Here is a 19082-nt window from a genome sequence, read left to right on the forward strand (position 1 = left end):
CCCCTTGCACTTCCAAGGGATTTCACTATAATCACACAAGATTACAAATGCTCAAGCACACAAGCAAGAGACTTCACCACTATGCTTAAGCACACAAGCTTAAGACTTCTCACTTAAGCACACAAGCTTAAGACTTCTAAAACTAATAGAGATAATAAAGTTGTTGAATGAATACCACTGCTCTTAAGAGAATCTTAAGAAACAAATACAGTGAGTACAAAGTATTTGAACTAAGAGTTAAAAACACTAGTTCAGAGGTTCAAAGCTTGTATTCGCAAATATGAATTGTTCGAGCGCGTGTAATAATTGATCTCTTTGCAAGCTGATTCTTCTAGTATATATAGGACTAAGAAAGAGTCGTTGCAAAGATGACCGTTGATGAAGATAATCTTTTGTCTTCAAGCAACTTGTCTTTATGCAGTTTGGTCGTTTCCAAAACAGAGTAAGAGTTTCAGTAACTTTGACCATGTGCAGAGAAGACTTTCCTTATTCAGCTAAGAAGTCTGATAACCCACGTTCTCCATTGTGGACAGACAAAATTTAAGTAGTTGTTCTGATCAAGATTGAAAAGTCCTTTTCTTCATTGGTAGGAGAGTTGACCTTCAAAAGCGAATCTTCACACACTCCAAGATGTACTTCAGAGTTTGATGAATCTTAGACTTTTAGGAAGTGCTGATGTCTTCATCCTCTGATGCATGTAACTTCTGAAGATTCTTAACTTCTGAGATTTTGCGAAACTCTGAGGACTTGTCTTCTGAGCTTTCTTCAGAGCTTATCTGAGACTAAGTTCTGCACACTTAAATTAAATTTTTAGTCCTTCCAATTGTTTATTAATACTTTGTTATCATCAAAACCTTAATAGATTTAGGGGCAAACATTTTTAAATCAATTTTGTTCCAACACATTTATATATATTATATAGGCTCTAATTTGATCATTAAGATCTATATCAGATTCAAATAGACTGGAAAGAATGTCATAGATTTTATTATTATAACATAAAATTGAGCAAAAGGATCATGAATATCACGTGGAATTTGCTTAATATTGATAGATCTGGCTTCCACAAATTCAACCTTTTTGTTGCTTTTCACTGCGAATTTCCCATTCAAAAACTTGGTCCGATAGATTCTTCCAGCGATTTGTTCCATGGATCATGAATTAAAAAAGAAGAATTGACAAGTTTGGGAAGATAAATATCGATAATTTTTAAAGAAGTTTGGTATTTTCATTTAGATCTGAAGTTGAATTGATTTGTTCTTGTGGTAAACACTGTCGAGAAAATGATCTTTTGTTTTCTTTAGCAGACTATTATTGATATTTTTTTTTTTTGGTTAAAACTTATTCAACGTGGCATGGAATTATTGGTTGGGGGTGGTGGCATTAAGATTTTGTTTTTTACCGGTCCAGTGTATTTTTTTTATAAGAAATCAATTTAATAAGAATTAAATATATAATTCAAGCCCTATTATACCCTTGGGTTGATTATTTTAATTAACCCATCTCTAATATATTTTAAGCCTAGCCTATATGCGTTAATTAATGGATGATAATTAGTCATCTTTAAATATTTAGATATTTTGACATTGCATTAGATGATTTAATTCAATTCTATGCTATCTTCGGATATAAATATAATTAAAATTATACTTTAAAATTTTGTTATTATCATAAACATAATTTTACTTTTTTTAAACTAATTAAAACTTATATTTCTAATATTCTTATTTCATTTATATTTATTTTAAGATTTTATATTTATTTCGGTTTTGTACTTTTACATTTTTAAAATAGGTAATATAGTAAATTTAACTCATGCTTTTCGTTGAATCAATAGATTTAACTACATTTAGGTAAATCTGTTAAATACCGAAAAACAATTTTTTTCCCCTTATATTTATGTTCAGAATGGGTAATATACGTATATGTAATTGATTATTTATTACGATATCATTATCCGGTCTTCCTTAAAAAAAAAATCATTATCCGGTCTTAATTTTTATGTTTTTTGTGTGTCCGGTCATAATAAATATTTTTGGTTTGTTGCATTAATTTGACTATGCGTAGTTTTTTTTATGTTTTCAAAAATCCGTGCGACGCACGGGTACTGACTAGTTAGGATACAAGCGGTCTTTGTTTTCATTACAATTTATTCCATTTGGTTAAGCTTCACTTCGTAATCTAAACCGGTTGATTTTGGGTGTGTTTGGTAACACAAATAAGCTAGCTTATAGCTTATTATATGAGTTTATAAGCTTGTTTCAAAAAATTAGAGGTGTTTGGTAACAAGCTTTTTGTACTAGCTTATAGCTTTTTTTCAGATGCTATTTCAAGTAGCATTTGAGCTTATAGCTTATAGCTTTTTACACTTTATTTCATTTTTACCCTTTAATTTAATAACTACTCACTCTAAAAAATAAACTACCCACTATCAATTATGTAATTTTATATTTAATAACCACTTTAAAAGCTAATTTTACCAAACACTTTAATTTCAATAAGCTAGCTTTTCAGCTATCAGCTAGCTTATAGCTTATTTTTACCAAACAGACCCTTTATCACACATTTCTTTAATTTCTTCCCTCGATATATACTTAAAGCCTAACCTAATGAGATAGAACCGTCGACCTGTGCTAATCCAATGGACTTATTTCCAATCTATTAAGGAGATGTTTCCGTAAACATCTTAATTAATCATTTATCATGTGTTTATGGCAAGTAGAACACTTCAAATGGCAGCAAAATGATTAGCATACTTCTACATCTCTAGTCTACTATATAATAATGGAACAACTAATAGTTTTTCAATATATCCTACTATCACTGCATAATTGCAGTGCAAGAGAGAGCATAACAACACAAAAACACAGTCTTCCTAATATTCAAGTGTATCAAATCATCAGTTATACTAATGTTTATGAAATTATAACAAATATAAAATGAATGTCGCAATATAAGATAAGAGGAAACTTTTGAACAATTCAATTCTCCAAATAGTTAAAAGCGCAACATAGTAAGATGCAAGCCAAATGACATAACATTTATCCACATCTTTGACATTAAAAATACCTTGTCGCCAGAAGCAAGTATTACTAGTTGGCCATCTTCTACCGGCTTCTTGCTACCCGAAACAGGAGCTTCAAGGAAGTCACTGCCCTTTGCTTTGATTGCCTGTAGAAAGAAGGCCTTTGAGTTGCAATTTATAAAATGTAGGCATCCACAATCATCATCAAATTTTTGTAGTACTCCACTTTATACATAAGTTATGTACCTAATTCAGCTTTCTTTTCTTTTATAGTCATAACTCATATATAAGAACTTGCAACTTTGCAATACCTAATTCTTCATACTCAATCAAAACATACAACAAACCAATAAATAAATTTTGTAAACCTAGTTCTTCATACTCAATCAAAACATAATATAACAAAGGAATAGATAAATTTCATATACCTAATTACCAATTCATGAAACCAAATGATGAAAAAAATTAACAATAATGAAATGAGAAACTGAACTGTGGAGGGTGATTTTGAAGGTTGAATGAAGGTCAATTGAAGCTGAAGGAAGAGTCTGAGGAGAATTTGAAGCTTACGTTGAATCACTACAAGAAAACATGATATTATTTACCAAATTTATTGAGGGCTAAAAGCCCTCAGTAATGTATTTTTAAGTTACTGAAGGCTACAATCCGTCAGTAATGCATTATCCCTCCTTGAAAAACGAAAAACGTCAGATTGGGCATTAGTGACGGCTAGGGGCCGTCAGTAATGTAAGAAAAGGTCTTGGAAATTACGACGGCTACAGGCCGTCAGTAATTAAAGGAGACCGTTGAACATTAATGACGAGGGTGGGCCGCCAGTATTTAATGATGCGTATTGACGAGGGTGGGCCGTCAATAATGTACTTACCGTTGTGAATTACTGACGGCTTCAGGCCGCCAGTAATGCTTTTCGAAATTTAAATTCACCAACGGTCACTTCTCCTATATATTACTCTTCCACAAATTCATTTTACTTCCCTTCATTTTTACATTTTCATTCTCTCTCTAAATTTTCTCTAACTTCTCTCTTAAATTTCATACTTTTAACTCTCATATTTTCATCCAAAAAGTGGTAAGTGTTTGTGTTTTATTTTGACAAAGTTAAAATTTTTTCTTTGTTATTTAAATGTATACGTTCTAATATTTGTTGTTTACCATTTTTATTAGCAAGTCTTATTCTCGTGGTCGTGGGTTAGGAGCGGAGTTCGTGGGTTAGGAGCGCGCCAAGTAAGAATCTACTCGGCACCCAAGTAAGTAACGTAATTTTAATTTATAATACTTAGTGATAGTTTTTTTTTACCGTATACTTAGTAATAGTTATTAATTAATACTTTGTAATTTGTTACTAATATTTTCTTATCACTAAGTATAAAAATTATTGTTTTTGTAAAAAAAATTAAAAAAATATATTTAATTTTGTTTATTTCGAAAACAGTAATATTTTTTTTAAAATAAGTATTTTTTTTCTCAAAAAAACAGTATATTTATATTCTTATTTTTAAAAACGAAATATTTAAAAAATTATTTTTAATAAAGAAAAATTTTAACAGTTTGTGTATTTTTAAAAAAGTAATGTCATTTTCATATCTCCATCCAAAAAGTGGTAAGTGTTTTTAAAGTTAAAATTTTTGCTTTGTTATTTAAATGTATATGTTCTAATATTTGTTGTTTACCATTTTTATTAGCAAATTCTCGTGGTCATCGGAGGTCGTGAGTTAGGAGCGGAGTTCGTGGGTTAGGAGCGCGCCAAGTAAGAATCTACTCGGCACCCAAGTAAGTAACGTAATTTTAATTTATAATATTTAGTGATAGTTTTTTTTTACCGTATACTTAGTAATAGTTATTAATTAATACTTTGTTATTTGTTACTAATATTTTCTTATCACTATGTATAAAAATTATTGTTTTTGTAAAAAAAATTAAAAAAATATATTTAATTTTGTTTATTTCGAAAACAGTAATTTTTTTTTTAAATAAGTATTTTTTTTTTTCAAAAAAACAGTATATTTATATTCTTTTTTTAAAAAACGAAATTTTTAAAAAATTCTTTTTAAAAAAGAAAATTTTTAACAGTTTGTGTATTTTTAAAAAAGTAATGTAATTTTCATATCTCCATCCAAAAAGTGGTAAGTGTTTGTGTTTTACTTTTAAAGTTAAAATTTTTACTTTGTTATTTAAATGTATATGTTCTAATATTTTGTTGTTTACAATTTTTATTAGCAAATTCTCGTGGTCATCGGAGGTCGTGGGTTATGAGCGGAGTTTGTGGTTAGGAGCGCGCCAAGTAAGACTCTACCCGGCACCCAAGTAAGTAATATATGTAATTTTAATTTATAATATTTAGTGATAGCTTTTTTTTTACCGTACACTTAGAAATAGTTACTAGCATTTTATTATTACTATGTATTTAAAAAAAGAAAAAAATTATATTTTAAAAAATTATAATATATATGTTAAAAAGTCGGTAGTTTTGTCAACTAAAAAACTTAGTATTTTTTAGATTTAATAAACCATAAACTTTAAAAATAAAATGTTAAAAGTTTATATGTTATTGTTGACTAGACATATATATATGTCCAAAATACTTTTGAAAAATAAAGTAATAAATTTAATACATTGATCTAATTATATATTAATTAAACTACGCAGATATGGATTTTACCAATCGTAATTGGATGTACGATAGACATAATCCTGGAAAGAGGGGCCGGGTTAAAGAGGAATTTAAAATAGGGGTCGAAATGTTTATCAATACAGTAAAATATAATGACATTGTGATACGTGAAGGGGGAATTAGATGTCCGTGTGTACTTTGTCGATGTACAAGAATACGCAGCGAAGATGAAATTAGGTCTCATTTATATAAAAAGGGATTCCAACCTAATTATTGGGTTTGGTCAAGTCATGGCGAGGGATGTTCCACGATTGTTCCCGTGAATCAAAATCGTGCTTCAAACAGTGTTTTTCAGCCCGTTGTTGTTCCCGAATATTATCATCAGCATTATGATCCGTTTAATGAGATGGACAATATGATAAATAATGCCCTTGGGTTTAATACGCCGATTTATGTGCCAAATGATGTCGACGACCCTGCTGATGATGAATATGACGCTGATGTTAACGTCGAGCGACCAAATGAGGAAGCCCAGCGATTTTTTGATCTTTTGAAAGAGACAAATACACCGTTGTGTGAAGGCTCTCGAGACTCAAAGTTAACGGTGTGTATTAGACTTTTGGGTATCAAGTCTGAATGTCTTGTTTCAGAATACACCATGGACTTGATAACGAAACTGATGTTGGATATAACAATAGACCGTCCTCTTGATTTGCCAAAAAATTATTACGAAGCAAGACAATTGGTTGCAAAGTTAGGACTCGGAGCGAAGAGAATTGACTGTTGTGTTAACGGGTGTATGTTGTACTATAGCAACGAATTTGGTGTAGCTGACGGTGCATTACTTGAATGTAAATTTTGTCAAGAACCAAGATATCGTGTAACAAGAAATTCATGGTCAGTCAGAAGGAAGCCAATCCCAAGAAAGGCGATGTTCTATTTACCCATAATACCAAGGTTGCAAAGGTTGTATGCATCGATGCAAACTGCCAGTAAAATGACATGGCATCGTGAAAACTATGAAAGGAGAAAAATGTCAGGTGAGTTGCGACATCCTTCTGATGGAATGGCTTGGAAGCATTTTGATCAAGTTTATCCCGAATTTGCTTCGGAGCCACGGAATGTCCGACTTGGGTTATGCTCAGATGGATTTACACCATATACTCAAGTATCAGCCACTCCATATTCATGTTGGCCTGTTCTGGTTACCCCGTACAATCTTCCTCCTGATATGTGCATGTCAAAACCTTACATGTTTTTAGCCGCTGTAATACCAGGCCCATCTAGTCCAACTGTTGGTATTGATATCTATTTACAACCTTTGATTGATGATTTGAAGAGATTGTGGAACAGTGTTGCGACGTATGATATCAACCAAAAACGAAATTTCAATATGAGAGGAGCTTTGATGTGGACCATTAATGATTTTCCTGCATATAGGATGTTGTCTGGATGGGGGACACATGGTAAACTAGGATGTCCTATTTGCATGATGGACACCAAAGCGTTTTGGTTACACAACGGTGGGAAGGCTACTTGGTTTGACTGTCATCGTCGGTTCTTGCCTACTGATCATCCGTTTAGAAGAAATAAAAATGCTTTTGTTCATGGTGACACCGAGACTCGCGATCCACCAGATTATTTGACATCCCGACAAGTCTGGAACAAAGTGAAAGATATTCCAAAGGTTGAGGTTGTAGGTGGTGTTGCCTCTAAACCGCGTGGTTATGGACAAACGCACAACTGGACAAAAAGAAGTATCTTTTGGGATCTGCCGTATTGGAAAGACAACCTTTTACGTCACAACCTTGATGTTATGCATATTGAGAAAAATGTGTTTGAAAATATATTTAACACTGTCATGAATGTCAAAGGAAAAACGAAAGATAATGACAACGCGAGGAGAGACATAGGGTTGTATTGCAAACGTAACGAACTGTTGTTGGTGGAGACATCTAACGACAAACTTCTTAAACCTCGTGCAAACTATACTTTATCTCCTGACGAAGCAAAATCTGTTTGTCGATGGGTAAAAGAAGTGAAGATGCCAGACGGTTATTCGTCGAATTTGGCGAGATGCGCTGATGTTGACCACGGAAGGATGCGTGGGATGAAAAGTCATGATTGTCATGTTTTTTTCTAGACTTTACTTCCGATTGCATTTAGTTCTTTACCCCAACATGTATTGAATCCGCTTATTGAAATCAGTCAATTTTTCAAGAATTTGTGTTCGACAACGCTAAGAGAGGCTGATCTCATCAAGATGGAAAATGACATTCCACTGATCTTGTGTAAGTTGGAGAGAATATTTCCTCCTGCCTTGTTTGATTCTATGGAGCATGTTGTGGTGCATCTTGCATACGAGGCTAGACTTGGTGGGCCGGTTCAATATAGATGGATGTACCCGTTCGAAAGGTTCATGTGTTATGCAAAACGTGCCGTGAAAAACAAAGCTAGGGTCGAAGGCTCAATTTGTGCAACATACTTACACCGCGAAACAATTTACTTTTGTTCGCATTACTTCAAAGACACGTTGTCATCAAGCCATATTCGCAATGAAACTGAAACATCTCGGCCTGTGAGAATTCACCCATTAAACATGTCAATATTCAGCTTGCCTGGTCGTAATGGTGGTGGTGAGAAAGTGTTGTATCCTGGTGACAAAGTTCTCTATTCGGCGCATGTTCACTTGCTGATTAATTGCAATGAAGTCGAGCCCTATTTACAGTGAGTATTTTTAATTAATTATTAAATAATTATTTATTCCAATTAAGTTCGCTTATAACTAACGATATTTAATAACTTAGGATGTTTTTAACACAACATACTTCTGCTCAAATCAATTCGCAATTTCCAGCATGGTTCAAAGAATACAAGTACCAACAAACACCCGCAACTCGTATCATACAACACTTGAGAAACTTATCTGATGGCCCAAAGTCAATCGTTAAACAATGGCACACCTACTTTGTCAATGGTTACAGATTTGATGATATTCCACCACCACCGGGTGTCGGACGCGGAGGACGCGGACGCGGGGGACGTAGACGTGCTTTACCCCGCCGCGTTGTTCGGAATCGATGGTTGGAGGGTATGCCCAAGTCTAGAACTGTATATGGTGTGGAAGAGGAGTACGACTCCTACGATGACGATGATGACCACGAGGACGAGGAAATTGCCGATATTGCACTTCTAGCTCCTCAAAATGAATTGTTGGTTGACCGGTATGGTAGACCCATCATCATGCCATATACCGCCACAGAGTAAGTTAATTATTATTAAGAATTTGTGTTTAATAAATTAATTGGATATATATGATTATTATTCTTAACTAATATATATATATATATATATATATATATATATATATATATATATATATATATTGTGCAGTTTGCAACCCCAAAATGCGGCGACGAAGGCAATCAATTATGCATTGAAATCCAAATTCCAGGCTCCATATCTCAACTGGACGGAGGTCAGGGCAGATGAGCGTGGATATCAACAATTTTGGAATGGCTTCAGGGTACGTTTTTATTTATAATTACTTTTTTATCCAATCAATTTTGTTACTAAACATATATTTACTAATTTATTAACAATTTTTCTTTATTTTTCGTAGTCGCAAGTAACTTGGCTAAATCACCACACAGCGGCTATTGAGGCTATATTCAACAAAAAAGCCACCAAGCGTCTGTCGACCTTACTTTTTGAAGCACGGAAAAAGGTTAAAAAGGATCCTTCAAAACCACCACTTTGGCTCGCTGGTAATTCATACCCTATGTTGTGCCTCAGATGGGAAGAGGAAGAATATAAGGCAAAGTGTCAAAAGAACAAAGCCAACAGAAATACTGATGAAGCCAATCGTGCGTGCGTACACTCTGGAGGGTCGAAATCTGCCGGAACGCTTCGTCTTGAGTTCATTCAACAATTTGGTCGTCCACCCACCTTTATGGAAATGAATGACATGATGCACAAGTATGCAGATTCCGGTGAATGGACGGGGGCAAGGGCGCAAGAAGTTTCGGTAAGTATTTATATATATTATTTATTATTTATTTCTTATAACATTATTTTTTAAACATTATAATTATATTTAAACATTATAATTAATTAATTATAATTATTTTTTAATTTATTGTAGAGGTTGACGCAAATTTGGGCTGAAGAATATAATGCCAGCCAACTACGACTACCACCTCATAGGCGAGATAATGAGGAGGTTCGTCGAAACAAGATGTCGTTGGCTTTTGTTAAGAATGCTGGTGGTGCGAATCGAGGTCGCAAATTCGCTGCTGGGTGTACATCTTCTTTATATGAAAGTGACCCAACTGATTTGAGAGATGTCACTTACACATCTTCATCATCTAGATCTAGTATGAGTACAGGACGCTCTCGTCCAGCTCAAAGAGAGGAAACCGATGATGAGTATGAAGCGCGAATGAGGGCCACGTATCGAGAAGAATTCCACGAAGAGTACGAAGCAACATTTGATCAGCGGGTGGACCAACGGGTCCAACATGTATTGCAGGAATTCTTTGCGCAGCAGAGGGCGCCGGCGCCGGCGGGGGTTGGATCATCATCTCAGGGATCAGCACGACAAAATCAAAATGCCGGTGAACAAGAATATCGATCGGATTTGAATAGCATGGTCAATTTGAATCAGCTGCCGGAGTACCGAGAGGGTGATCCAGTACTGAGTATGAGCATAGAGGATATGAGTCAAATGCTTAATGAACCAATTCATTTACAATTTTTTGATCCTGTTGGGCAAACAAGTGGAAGCAGTAGTGGCGGAAGCGGTAGAAATAATCAACAAACTGCTTTCACCGAATACCATCGACAGAGATCATCAAATCCATATCAACAAAACTTCATAATCCCACATGACAACCCCAATCAACCCCAAGACAACTTCTTCCCGAATCAAGCCAGCTTTGATCCCAATCAAGCCCCAATTAACTTCGTTCATAGGCCTGTGGCATGACCTCCGCGAACGTCACTCCCCCCAGTCATAATAAATGAGGGAGGTAGAGGCCGAGGCCAAGGAAGGCCGCGTCAGCCAACATACAGTGGCAAGGGGAAGCGACCACTATATCAGCCGCCTGACCAACCTTGATGTGTAATTTTAATTATCTGTTGTTGATTTAATTATTTGTATAACATAACGACAATTTATATTATGTTTAATTGTTTTCTTTTTGTAATGACAATATTATTATTATGTTTAATTATGCTTATGTTAAGTATTTTTATTATGCTTTTAATTAAATTTTAATATTTTTTGTAAAAATAAAATTATATTTAATATTTTTTAATTATTTATTATGCAGTATATTTTTTTAAAAAAATTAAATTATTAAAACTAGAATTTTTAAAAAATAATTTAATTATTTAAAAATCAATATTATTAATATTGATTTTTAAATAATTAAATTATTAAAAATCAATAATATTAATTTAATTTAATTATTTTTTTAAAAAAATTAAATTATTAAAACTAGAATTTTTTAAAAATAATTTAATAATTTAATTATTTAAAAATCAATATTATTAATATTGATTTTAAATAATTAAATTATTAAATTATTTTTTTTTAAATTAATTAAGCGTTACTGACGGCTGCAGACCGCCAGGAATTCACCCTCGAATTCCGTTATTAGCGGCTGCAGGCCGTCACAAATGCATGTCCTTTTGAATTGACCGTTGTGCTTTATTGGTGGCTCCAGGCCGTCAGTAACGTTATTGACGGTCCTGGGCCGCCAGTAACCATTACCGGCGAGTATTTTGCTGAGGGTCCATGGCCGTCAGTAATGCATGTATTTTTGACGAAAATTGTGCATTACTGAGGGCTTTTGGCCGCCAGTAAATCATTGTTTTCTTGTAGTGAATAAACAACGAGTTTGAATCTGAAGCATAAGTTAAAGAAAGAAGAACGAACTTGAATATGAATCTTAGGGAGAAGACCAAGATTGAATAAGAAAGAAGGGCGACGACGGTAGTGTGGAAACCGCCACAAAACCATCTATCGCAAATCAAACTTTTTTTTTGGTGATTCATCCAATACCCATAGGGGGATCAAAACTTTAATTAAGCTTGTTAAAAACTAATTCAGTTTTTTTATTTTATTTTTTTATGGTAGATTGGGCCTAAGCCCTGAAAGGAAAGATTATACAGAAATAGTTCTCGGGGTTGTTAACCCTTGTGGTTAACCCTTATTCATCAACTAACAATAACTCCGTAATTGGAGTAGGACAAGAATCATAAAATATTATTTCGCGATCTAATTGACAATCAATACTTGCCAACGCGTCTGCACACTTGTTTGATCCTTTATAAGCATGCTCAATTTTGATCTCCCAATCTGAGTCTAACATTCACCGAATGTGTTTCACCGACGGTAACAACCCGACTGGGCTACTAACTCTGCCGGTCTTGACTGCCTCATCCATTACAATAGAATCAACATTAAGCTAGACAATTGTAAAACTCAAATTATTTATTTTAGGTAGATGGATGAAATGACAATAATTATTGGAAATTAATTTAATTTCTCAAAAAATATTACTAATTTAATTCATTTTGATAAACTTAAAAATAAATAAATAAATAAATGTGTGTGACGTGTTGAGTAATTACTGGACCTAGAAGAAAATGTTTGAAGCGTAAGTTGTGAGCAACAGTTGAATGAATCGGAAGGGAGTCCACAAGACAAGACGCCCCCGCAATCAGTACAACACAACCATGGCGTCCTCTGATCCCAACAAGTTATTATCCAAAGCTGATAAACTGTATGTCTATATCTTCTTCTTCTTCTTCTTCTTCTTCTTCTTCTTCTTCTTCTCTCATTCATTTCTTTATTCATTTTTTATAGTAATTCAAATCGTGTTTCAACCTCAGATTCCATCTACCAATTCTAGCATCCTACGCAAACAACAAAATATGATTTTGTTTATTTTTTCCTTATCATGTGATCCAATCCAACCCAAATGCTTGAGAACTATGTAATTTTGTATCATGTTTTTTATTTTTGTAATAAAAAAAAACTACTAGTAATTTTGTACATTTTATTCTCAATAGGATTACTTAACTGTAGTTAAGAAACCCTTGGTGAACACTCTGGTACCCAACTTACATTGTTGGCACTGGTATCTCATAGGCAACTTACATTGAAATCTTGCCTATGGGGTACTGGGACCAACAATGTAAATTGGATACCGAAAATTTTACCTTGATTGATTTAAGGTTTATTAATTGTGTTGTTTGTTTCTCTTTTCAGAACAAGACTCAGTCTCACTAGGTGGAGTGCCGATTGGAAGACTGCTACTGTTCTTTATGAACAGGCTGGTAAATAATATCATTCAACCAGTTCTATATATTTCATTTCATTCTTTGTGGCAATCAGTGTTGTCAATTGCAAATTGCGTGAAATAGCAGTTTGTTCAAATTTCGCTACATATAGTGCTATAACTTTAGTATAGACTCTATTTGACAACATATTTAACTAACTAGTGTATCACGGAACAATAGTGATTTGTTCATATTCTGTTATGCTCTAGCTGCTATTTGAGAACACCGGTGGGAAGCATGTCTAAATTAACTTCTTTTTTTTAAGAAAAAATGGAATGTTGGTAATAAATCTAATGAACACTTGTTATTCTGGTGTATGTAGCTAATGGGTTTAGAGTTTCCAAGAACATTGAGAAAGCTAAAACGGCGTATGAGAAAGCTTCGCAAGGACAACAAATGCTTTCTTCGTATCCTTATATTGTTTGATTTTCATTATGTTGTAGTTTTTTTTTCATCTTCTTCCGTTATCAGGGGTAAAAAAGTTGTTCTATGTTTGTCCTTGACAAGTTAACCAGACCTTGGGACGCTGCTAAGCACATGGAATCTGCCGCTGCTCTGGCTAAGGAACTAAGCAACTGGAGAGAAGTTGCGGACTTCTATCAAAAGGCATCTGAATTGTTCATGGAGTGTGGGAGACCACAACCTGCATCGGATGCTCTTGCAAAGGGAGCTCGGTAATTGGATTGTTTACCCTATCTTTTTGTAGCTGAGTTCTGTCTTATATTATTATTAATATTATTATCATAACAATAAGTTGAAGTAAAGAAATCAACTAAACCATATATTGAAATACATTAAGTGAATTCCCTGATACTCATAGGATAGCATATCTAACTGACTAACTCCATGATAATCAAGTTACATCTGTTATGTGTGAAAATCAAGCAGACTAGGATCGTTGTGTAGGAGTATGTAGTTTAGGGAGTCCTTTGGGGTATTTGGTTGGGGCAATGCCATTTGCTTTGGGATAATCTGTGTATATGTCCTTTTATCCGTGTGGTGCTCATGCCTGTTTCAAAAGGGTTTCCATTTCAGATATGGTTTATGGATTGAGTTGTGTTGTTACACTCTTGATATTTTCAAGTTCTCGAATCTGTCTCCTTCTCTTCTTTGGATGTTATCTTATCTTAATCATGGTCGTGTGTTTCCCCTCTTCTCTCTAATAAAATATCTTACTCTGAATTGAGTGTATATCATGATCACTATAAATTAAATAATATGTTAAATAATTATAATTTAGAAATTATTTGTATATGTCTCATTATAAATTTAATACATTGCGACGGCCCTTATATTTTACGTTGCAGATGCTGTATATATTGCATCTGGATGTAAAATTGTGTTTTACTGTCTACTAAGAATGTAACTCTATCTTTTATTATCAGTATATGTTTTTCACAGTACCTTTTCCCCATGTAGTGCTTTGGAAGATACTATGCCTGAAGAAGCTATTCAGTTATATACAGATGCTATTACAATTCTTGAAGACGACGAAAAGGAACAGATGTCCTTTGATCTATACCGCGCTGTAACTAGTGTTTATATAAAACTTGAGAAGTAAGTTTTATAGAAGATAATGTACATTTTATGGTATTTAGAGTATGTGCATAACCTATCCTTTTCACTATTTTACGATACATTGAATATAATTTTTTACTTGAGCCATAACAAATTCAAAATATATAATAGATTCTATATATATTCTATTGGATTGATTAATTTTTGTATGTTCACACATGTATGACACAAAATAAGTTAAATATTGTAGTTGAGTCTTGAAAACTTTAGTATAACATGGATATAGTTTAACATTTTCTTAAATGAATTGTTTCCTGGAATCTAATTTACAAGATTCATAATATTGAGTTATTATATAAAATTCATTTGTTTTGTTTCATTTTGTTAATTTCATTCCTACAGTAAGTGAAGGGTGCATGTGATGTAGTATAGAATGCTTAAGCTACGATAACCAACATGAAATAGAACGGAAAACTATTTAAACTATTCAATAATTCAATGCCATGAAGCCACAATAAGTACTTTGCTTGTAAGGATTCCATTGATTTTCAAGCAATGATGATAAAGGACCGTATTTGTGATTGTTTGATTGCTGCAAATAGCACTTCCAAATTTATAATTGGAGGCTTGATGAGTTTTATGGCAGATGCAGGAAACAACAACTTAAGTTTTAACTATGTTGATGTGATGTGATGGCCAATATCTAATCTAAAAAATTCACTAAATACCCATCTAGGAGAAAAACAGGACAACTAACAGGTTAGATCGGAAGAAACATGTGTTCTGTTCTACATTTGGTGTTATTTAAACATTCAATGGAATGGAACATACGGCTAAAGAAGTTGTTTATTGTTTTTACTGAAGAAGTTGTATATTTTAGTTCTAGTAAATGGGTGGAACCAAAGATAATTGAACAAAACAGTTTGTTCCATTCTGTTCTTTTCATATGCCTAATGCTACCTAAGAACATAATAATGGGACCTAGGATTAGTTTATCATTGTTACCATATGTCAAAACTTGACCACTGCGGCTTTATCTTCCTCCCCAAAGCTTATGTTTTTTATATCCTTATAAGTTAAAACACGAGTCCTGGGTTTGCTCTAGGTCCTTGAACCAGATTTTGTTGACTAGTATTACTGGTTCTGGTCACAGTAAAGAAGCAAAATGCAATATGAAATATATGCTACACAACGGCTGACCATAACTCATGCTCCTTTTAAGGAGATTTCTTCTCTTAACTAGTATAGTAGTGTCGCTAGAAAGGCATGGAATTTGGCTTTGATTTGTAAAACTTGTGGTTTAGAGGGGTTTCCCTTTAATTAAGATATGATGAGCAATACAAGATCTCTTTTCTTGTGATTATCGGTTTTTCTTTTAACTCGAGTAATGTTATTTGCATAATGTAAAAATCAAAATTACTTTCGTAAATGTAACTTGGTACGTAAACATTTCATTATTGTATGTTAACTTACATATTTTCTCGGGTATGGTTTGATACACAGATATACAGATGCTGCATCTTCGCTGTTGAGATTGGGCTTGGCAGCTGACAAGTGTAATGCTACCAATAGTCAGACCAAGGTTTGGAATATTATAATTCTGTATTTAACTTTTAAGTCAACTCTTTCGACTAAATACTCTGAAAGAGAAATAGACAGATAAACAAGGCTAGAATCGGACGCTAAATTTTGAAATTGGATTCTCTGTTGTCATGTGATCACGCATTCAGACATCAATGACAGTCCGATCTCGATCCAACGGTTCAAAGAAAAACAGAGTTTACCTTTTAATTTTAATTTAAAATACCGAGTTTGAATCTGATCTGTCTGATTTTGATGGATCGACTACCGATGACCTGAATGCGTGGTAGACCTGACTGCTGGGAACCCTGATCCCTAAATTTTGTAATACACAACTAAATTATTTTAGTGCCATTATTTTATCAGAATTTTGGTCATCTGCTGAAATGTATTATTATTATTTTTTGATAAATTTTCTGTCGCATACCTATTCATGAATGCAGGCTTATCTTGGTGCAATTATTGTCTACCTTTACGCTCACGACTTTAAGCAAGCAGAGCAATGCTATAATGACTGTACTCAGTAAGTTTCTACCTCCTCCTTGTTATGTTGTCCTGTACCGTAAACTCAACAAACATTAACATGAGATATATGGATCATTTTAACATGATAACTCTCTTGTGTGAACTAATATTATTTTCATCATTGTTACTGTTGCCGTTGACCATTTACATTGGCTTTGCTTCTTTGATTTCCCACTCCAGCTTTTTCTTTCCCCTAAAAAAATAACATTCATACATTAAATCCTGTGGGAAAATTTGTTTATGTTTGATTTGCACGATGAAAAATTCCAAACAGTAACCAAAATTTCTATGGAACACAGCATACATTTGGTTGCAATTGTAACTGTTAAGTTAACTCTATTATTTATCATATGCTCCATTGAGATTGGTAGTCAAGTTGATGAATAAATGGGTAAAAATGCATGTGGTGTCTGTAGGATTGATGCTTTTCTCAAAAGTGACCATAGCCGTTGCGCTGGCAAGTTCCTTTCTGCTTACACGGATGGAGACGTCGACGAAATTAAAAAAATTGCTCAGTCTAGCGCTGTTTCCCATCTTGACCATGCAGTAAGTGATCTAGCTTGTATGTAGTTTTTCATTTGGACTGGGAAAATATAGATAACGAATACAATCTAGCTATAGAAACTTCGGGTCTGCTTGTCACCGATATTATTAGGTCTTACTCTTTTTGAGTGCAAGAATCAAATAGATCCGTTATTTAACTGAATGTTTTTACCTTTCATTCCTTACTGTTTCAAGGGTAGGTTCTAAAATGATTTGTTTATCATGTTTCCTTATAATTCAGCAGCAAGCTTTAAAATCTCTTATATGCAATCTAAGTATTATTATTATTACCGAATAATGACTAGCAACTTTGGTTGACACTTTGGAGTAAATCATATGCAGATCATTAGGCTTGCGAGGAAACTTCCAACCGGCGATGTGAGTTCATTAAAGGCTGTCACTGCTGAAGATGATGAAGAGCCACTGGACGAAAATGACCTGACCTAAAATCTTAATAGTGTTTTATTTTTCTATTTATAGCCAGTGGCTTAGAACCTATTTCAAAGTTGACGAACGGATTGAATTGTTCAGTATATATTGGTTTTGGTTTTTGTATAAAAACTAGTTTAAAGACCCGTCGCACGGGTCATTGTTATTCGATATTAAGTTTGTCATTATATTATGGTAGAAAATAATTTACTTAGAATAAAATATTTAAAAAATTGTTGTATAATAATTTTTTTTGGTTTATAATGAACTGGGGATCGAACCCAGAACCTATAATATAATATCCAAACCCCTCACCACTAGACCAAACCTAGTGACTTATTTATTGTATAATATTGTTAAAATATAAGTGAAACTATTGTACTATTTTTGTAAAACTTATTAAATGAATATATTTAATTATAAGGGTCTTGCTAACATGTAGGGATGGCAACGGGCGCCCACGGGTGCGGGTTTGACACATACCAAACCCACACCCGAAATCATCACCCAAACCCAAAGACTATTCGGGTGGCAAAACAACACCCACGCCCACACCCATTGGGTTCGGGTTTTTTCCACCCAAACACAAACCCGCAACACATTTGAAAATAATTTGCAAATTTAAGAAATTAAATTCCAACATAGACTTTGAATTAAATTACAACTAAAATTAAGGTCTTCCAAGGAAATTCAAACATAGACTTTCAAGAAATTACAACATAGACTTTCAAGAAATTAAATTACAACTAAAATTTAAGGTCTTTCAAGGAAATTGAAGGAGACTATGGGGGTAATTAGGTAATTATAAAATATTTCGGATGGGTGTATGGGTTTCAGGTGTGGGTTTGACTGATACCAAACTCACACCCATATTTTCGGGTGTCACCCAAACCCAAACCCAGTCAAATCGGGTTTCGCCCGTTGACTTGGGTTTGGGTTCGGGTGGGTCTCTCGGGTTTGGGTTTTTTTGCCATCCCTACTAACATGTGCTCTAAGGGCACATGTTAAGAATTCAAAAGTAGAAACATTTTCTTAAATTTTGTGTAATTAATTTGTTATCAAGTTTAAAAAGTAAAGTAAATGCATTAATTATGATAAAATATTTCCTTTTTTGAATCACTAACATGTACCCTTAAATTATCCAATTTTTTATGTATCTGTCACAAATAACAGTTCCGTGTATATTTTTTAATAAAAAATTAAAAATTTGATTAGGAATATTAAAGATAATTTAGTAAATTTGTTATTAATTAACTTTATTGTATTATTATTATATTGTTATTATTAATAGTTTTTTTTTTTTTACGAAATTATTAATAGTTAATAGTTTTTTTTTTTATGAAAATATTGTTTTGTTTTGTTCTAATCTATAATTTGTTTTGTTTATATTTTTAAGCATATCATTTTTATTTTTATTTTGTATTTATCTTATATTCTCTCTATATATTTTTTAAATTTTTTTTAGTGAAATTAGAATGA

The 19082-nt window shown here is 33.3% G+C and overlaps 3 protein-coding genes across 3 annotated transcripts; all 3 read left to right on the plus strand.

The window, feature by feature from the left end:
• The first annotated feature begins 6063 nt into the window (after positions 1-6063).
• Positions 6064-7800, plus strand: LOC123896092. The gene is made up of 3 exons (XM_045946532.1): positions 6064-6697; positions 6803-7414; positions 7532-7800. The coding sequence occupies exons 1-3, from the start codon at positions 6064-6066 to the stop codon at positions 7798-7800; spliced, it is 1515 nt and encodes a 504-aa protein (XP_045802488.1).
• Positions 7801-7920: 120 nt separating this feature from the next.
• LOC123896093 lies at positions 7921-10855 on the plus strand. Its single transcript, XM_045946533.1, has 5 exons — positions 7921-8384; positions 8642-8920; positions 9051-9183; positions 9280-9684; positions 9802-10855. The coding sequence occupies exons 1-5, from the start codon at positions 7921-7923 to the stop codon at positions 10642-10644; spliced, it is 2124 nt and encodes a 707-aa protein (XP_045802489.1). The 3' UTR covers positions 10645-10855.
• Positions 10856-12294: 1439 nt separating this feature from the next.
• On the plus strand, positions 12295-17791 carry LOC123895439 (gamma-soluble NSF attachment protein-like). The gene is made up of 9 exons (XM_045945798.1): positions 12295-12448; positions 12937-13004; positions 13330-13414; positions 13523-13681; positions 14427-14564; positions 16029-16107; positions 16550-16629; positions 17048-17177; positions 17517-17791. Exons 1-9 carry the CDS (start codon positions 12345-12347, stop codon positions 17619-17621), a joined length of 948 nt encoding a protein of 315 aa, XP_045801754.1. The 5' UTR covers positions 12295-12344; the 3' UTR covers positions 17622-17791.
• Positions 17792-19082: the final 1291 nt, after the last annotated feature.

The sequence above is a fragment of the Trifolium pratense genome, linkage group LG7 (genome assembly GCF_020283565.1).
Source record: "Trifolium pratense cultivar HEN17-A07 linkage group LG7, ARS_RC_1.1, whole genome shotgun sequence".
NCBI classification, from domain to species: Eukaryota; Viridiplantae; Streptophyta; class Magnoliopsida; order Fabales; family Fabaceae; genus Trifolium; species Trifolium pratense.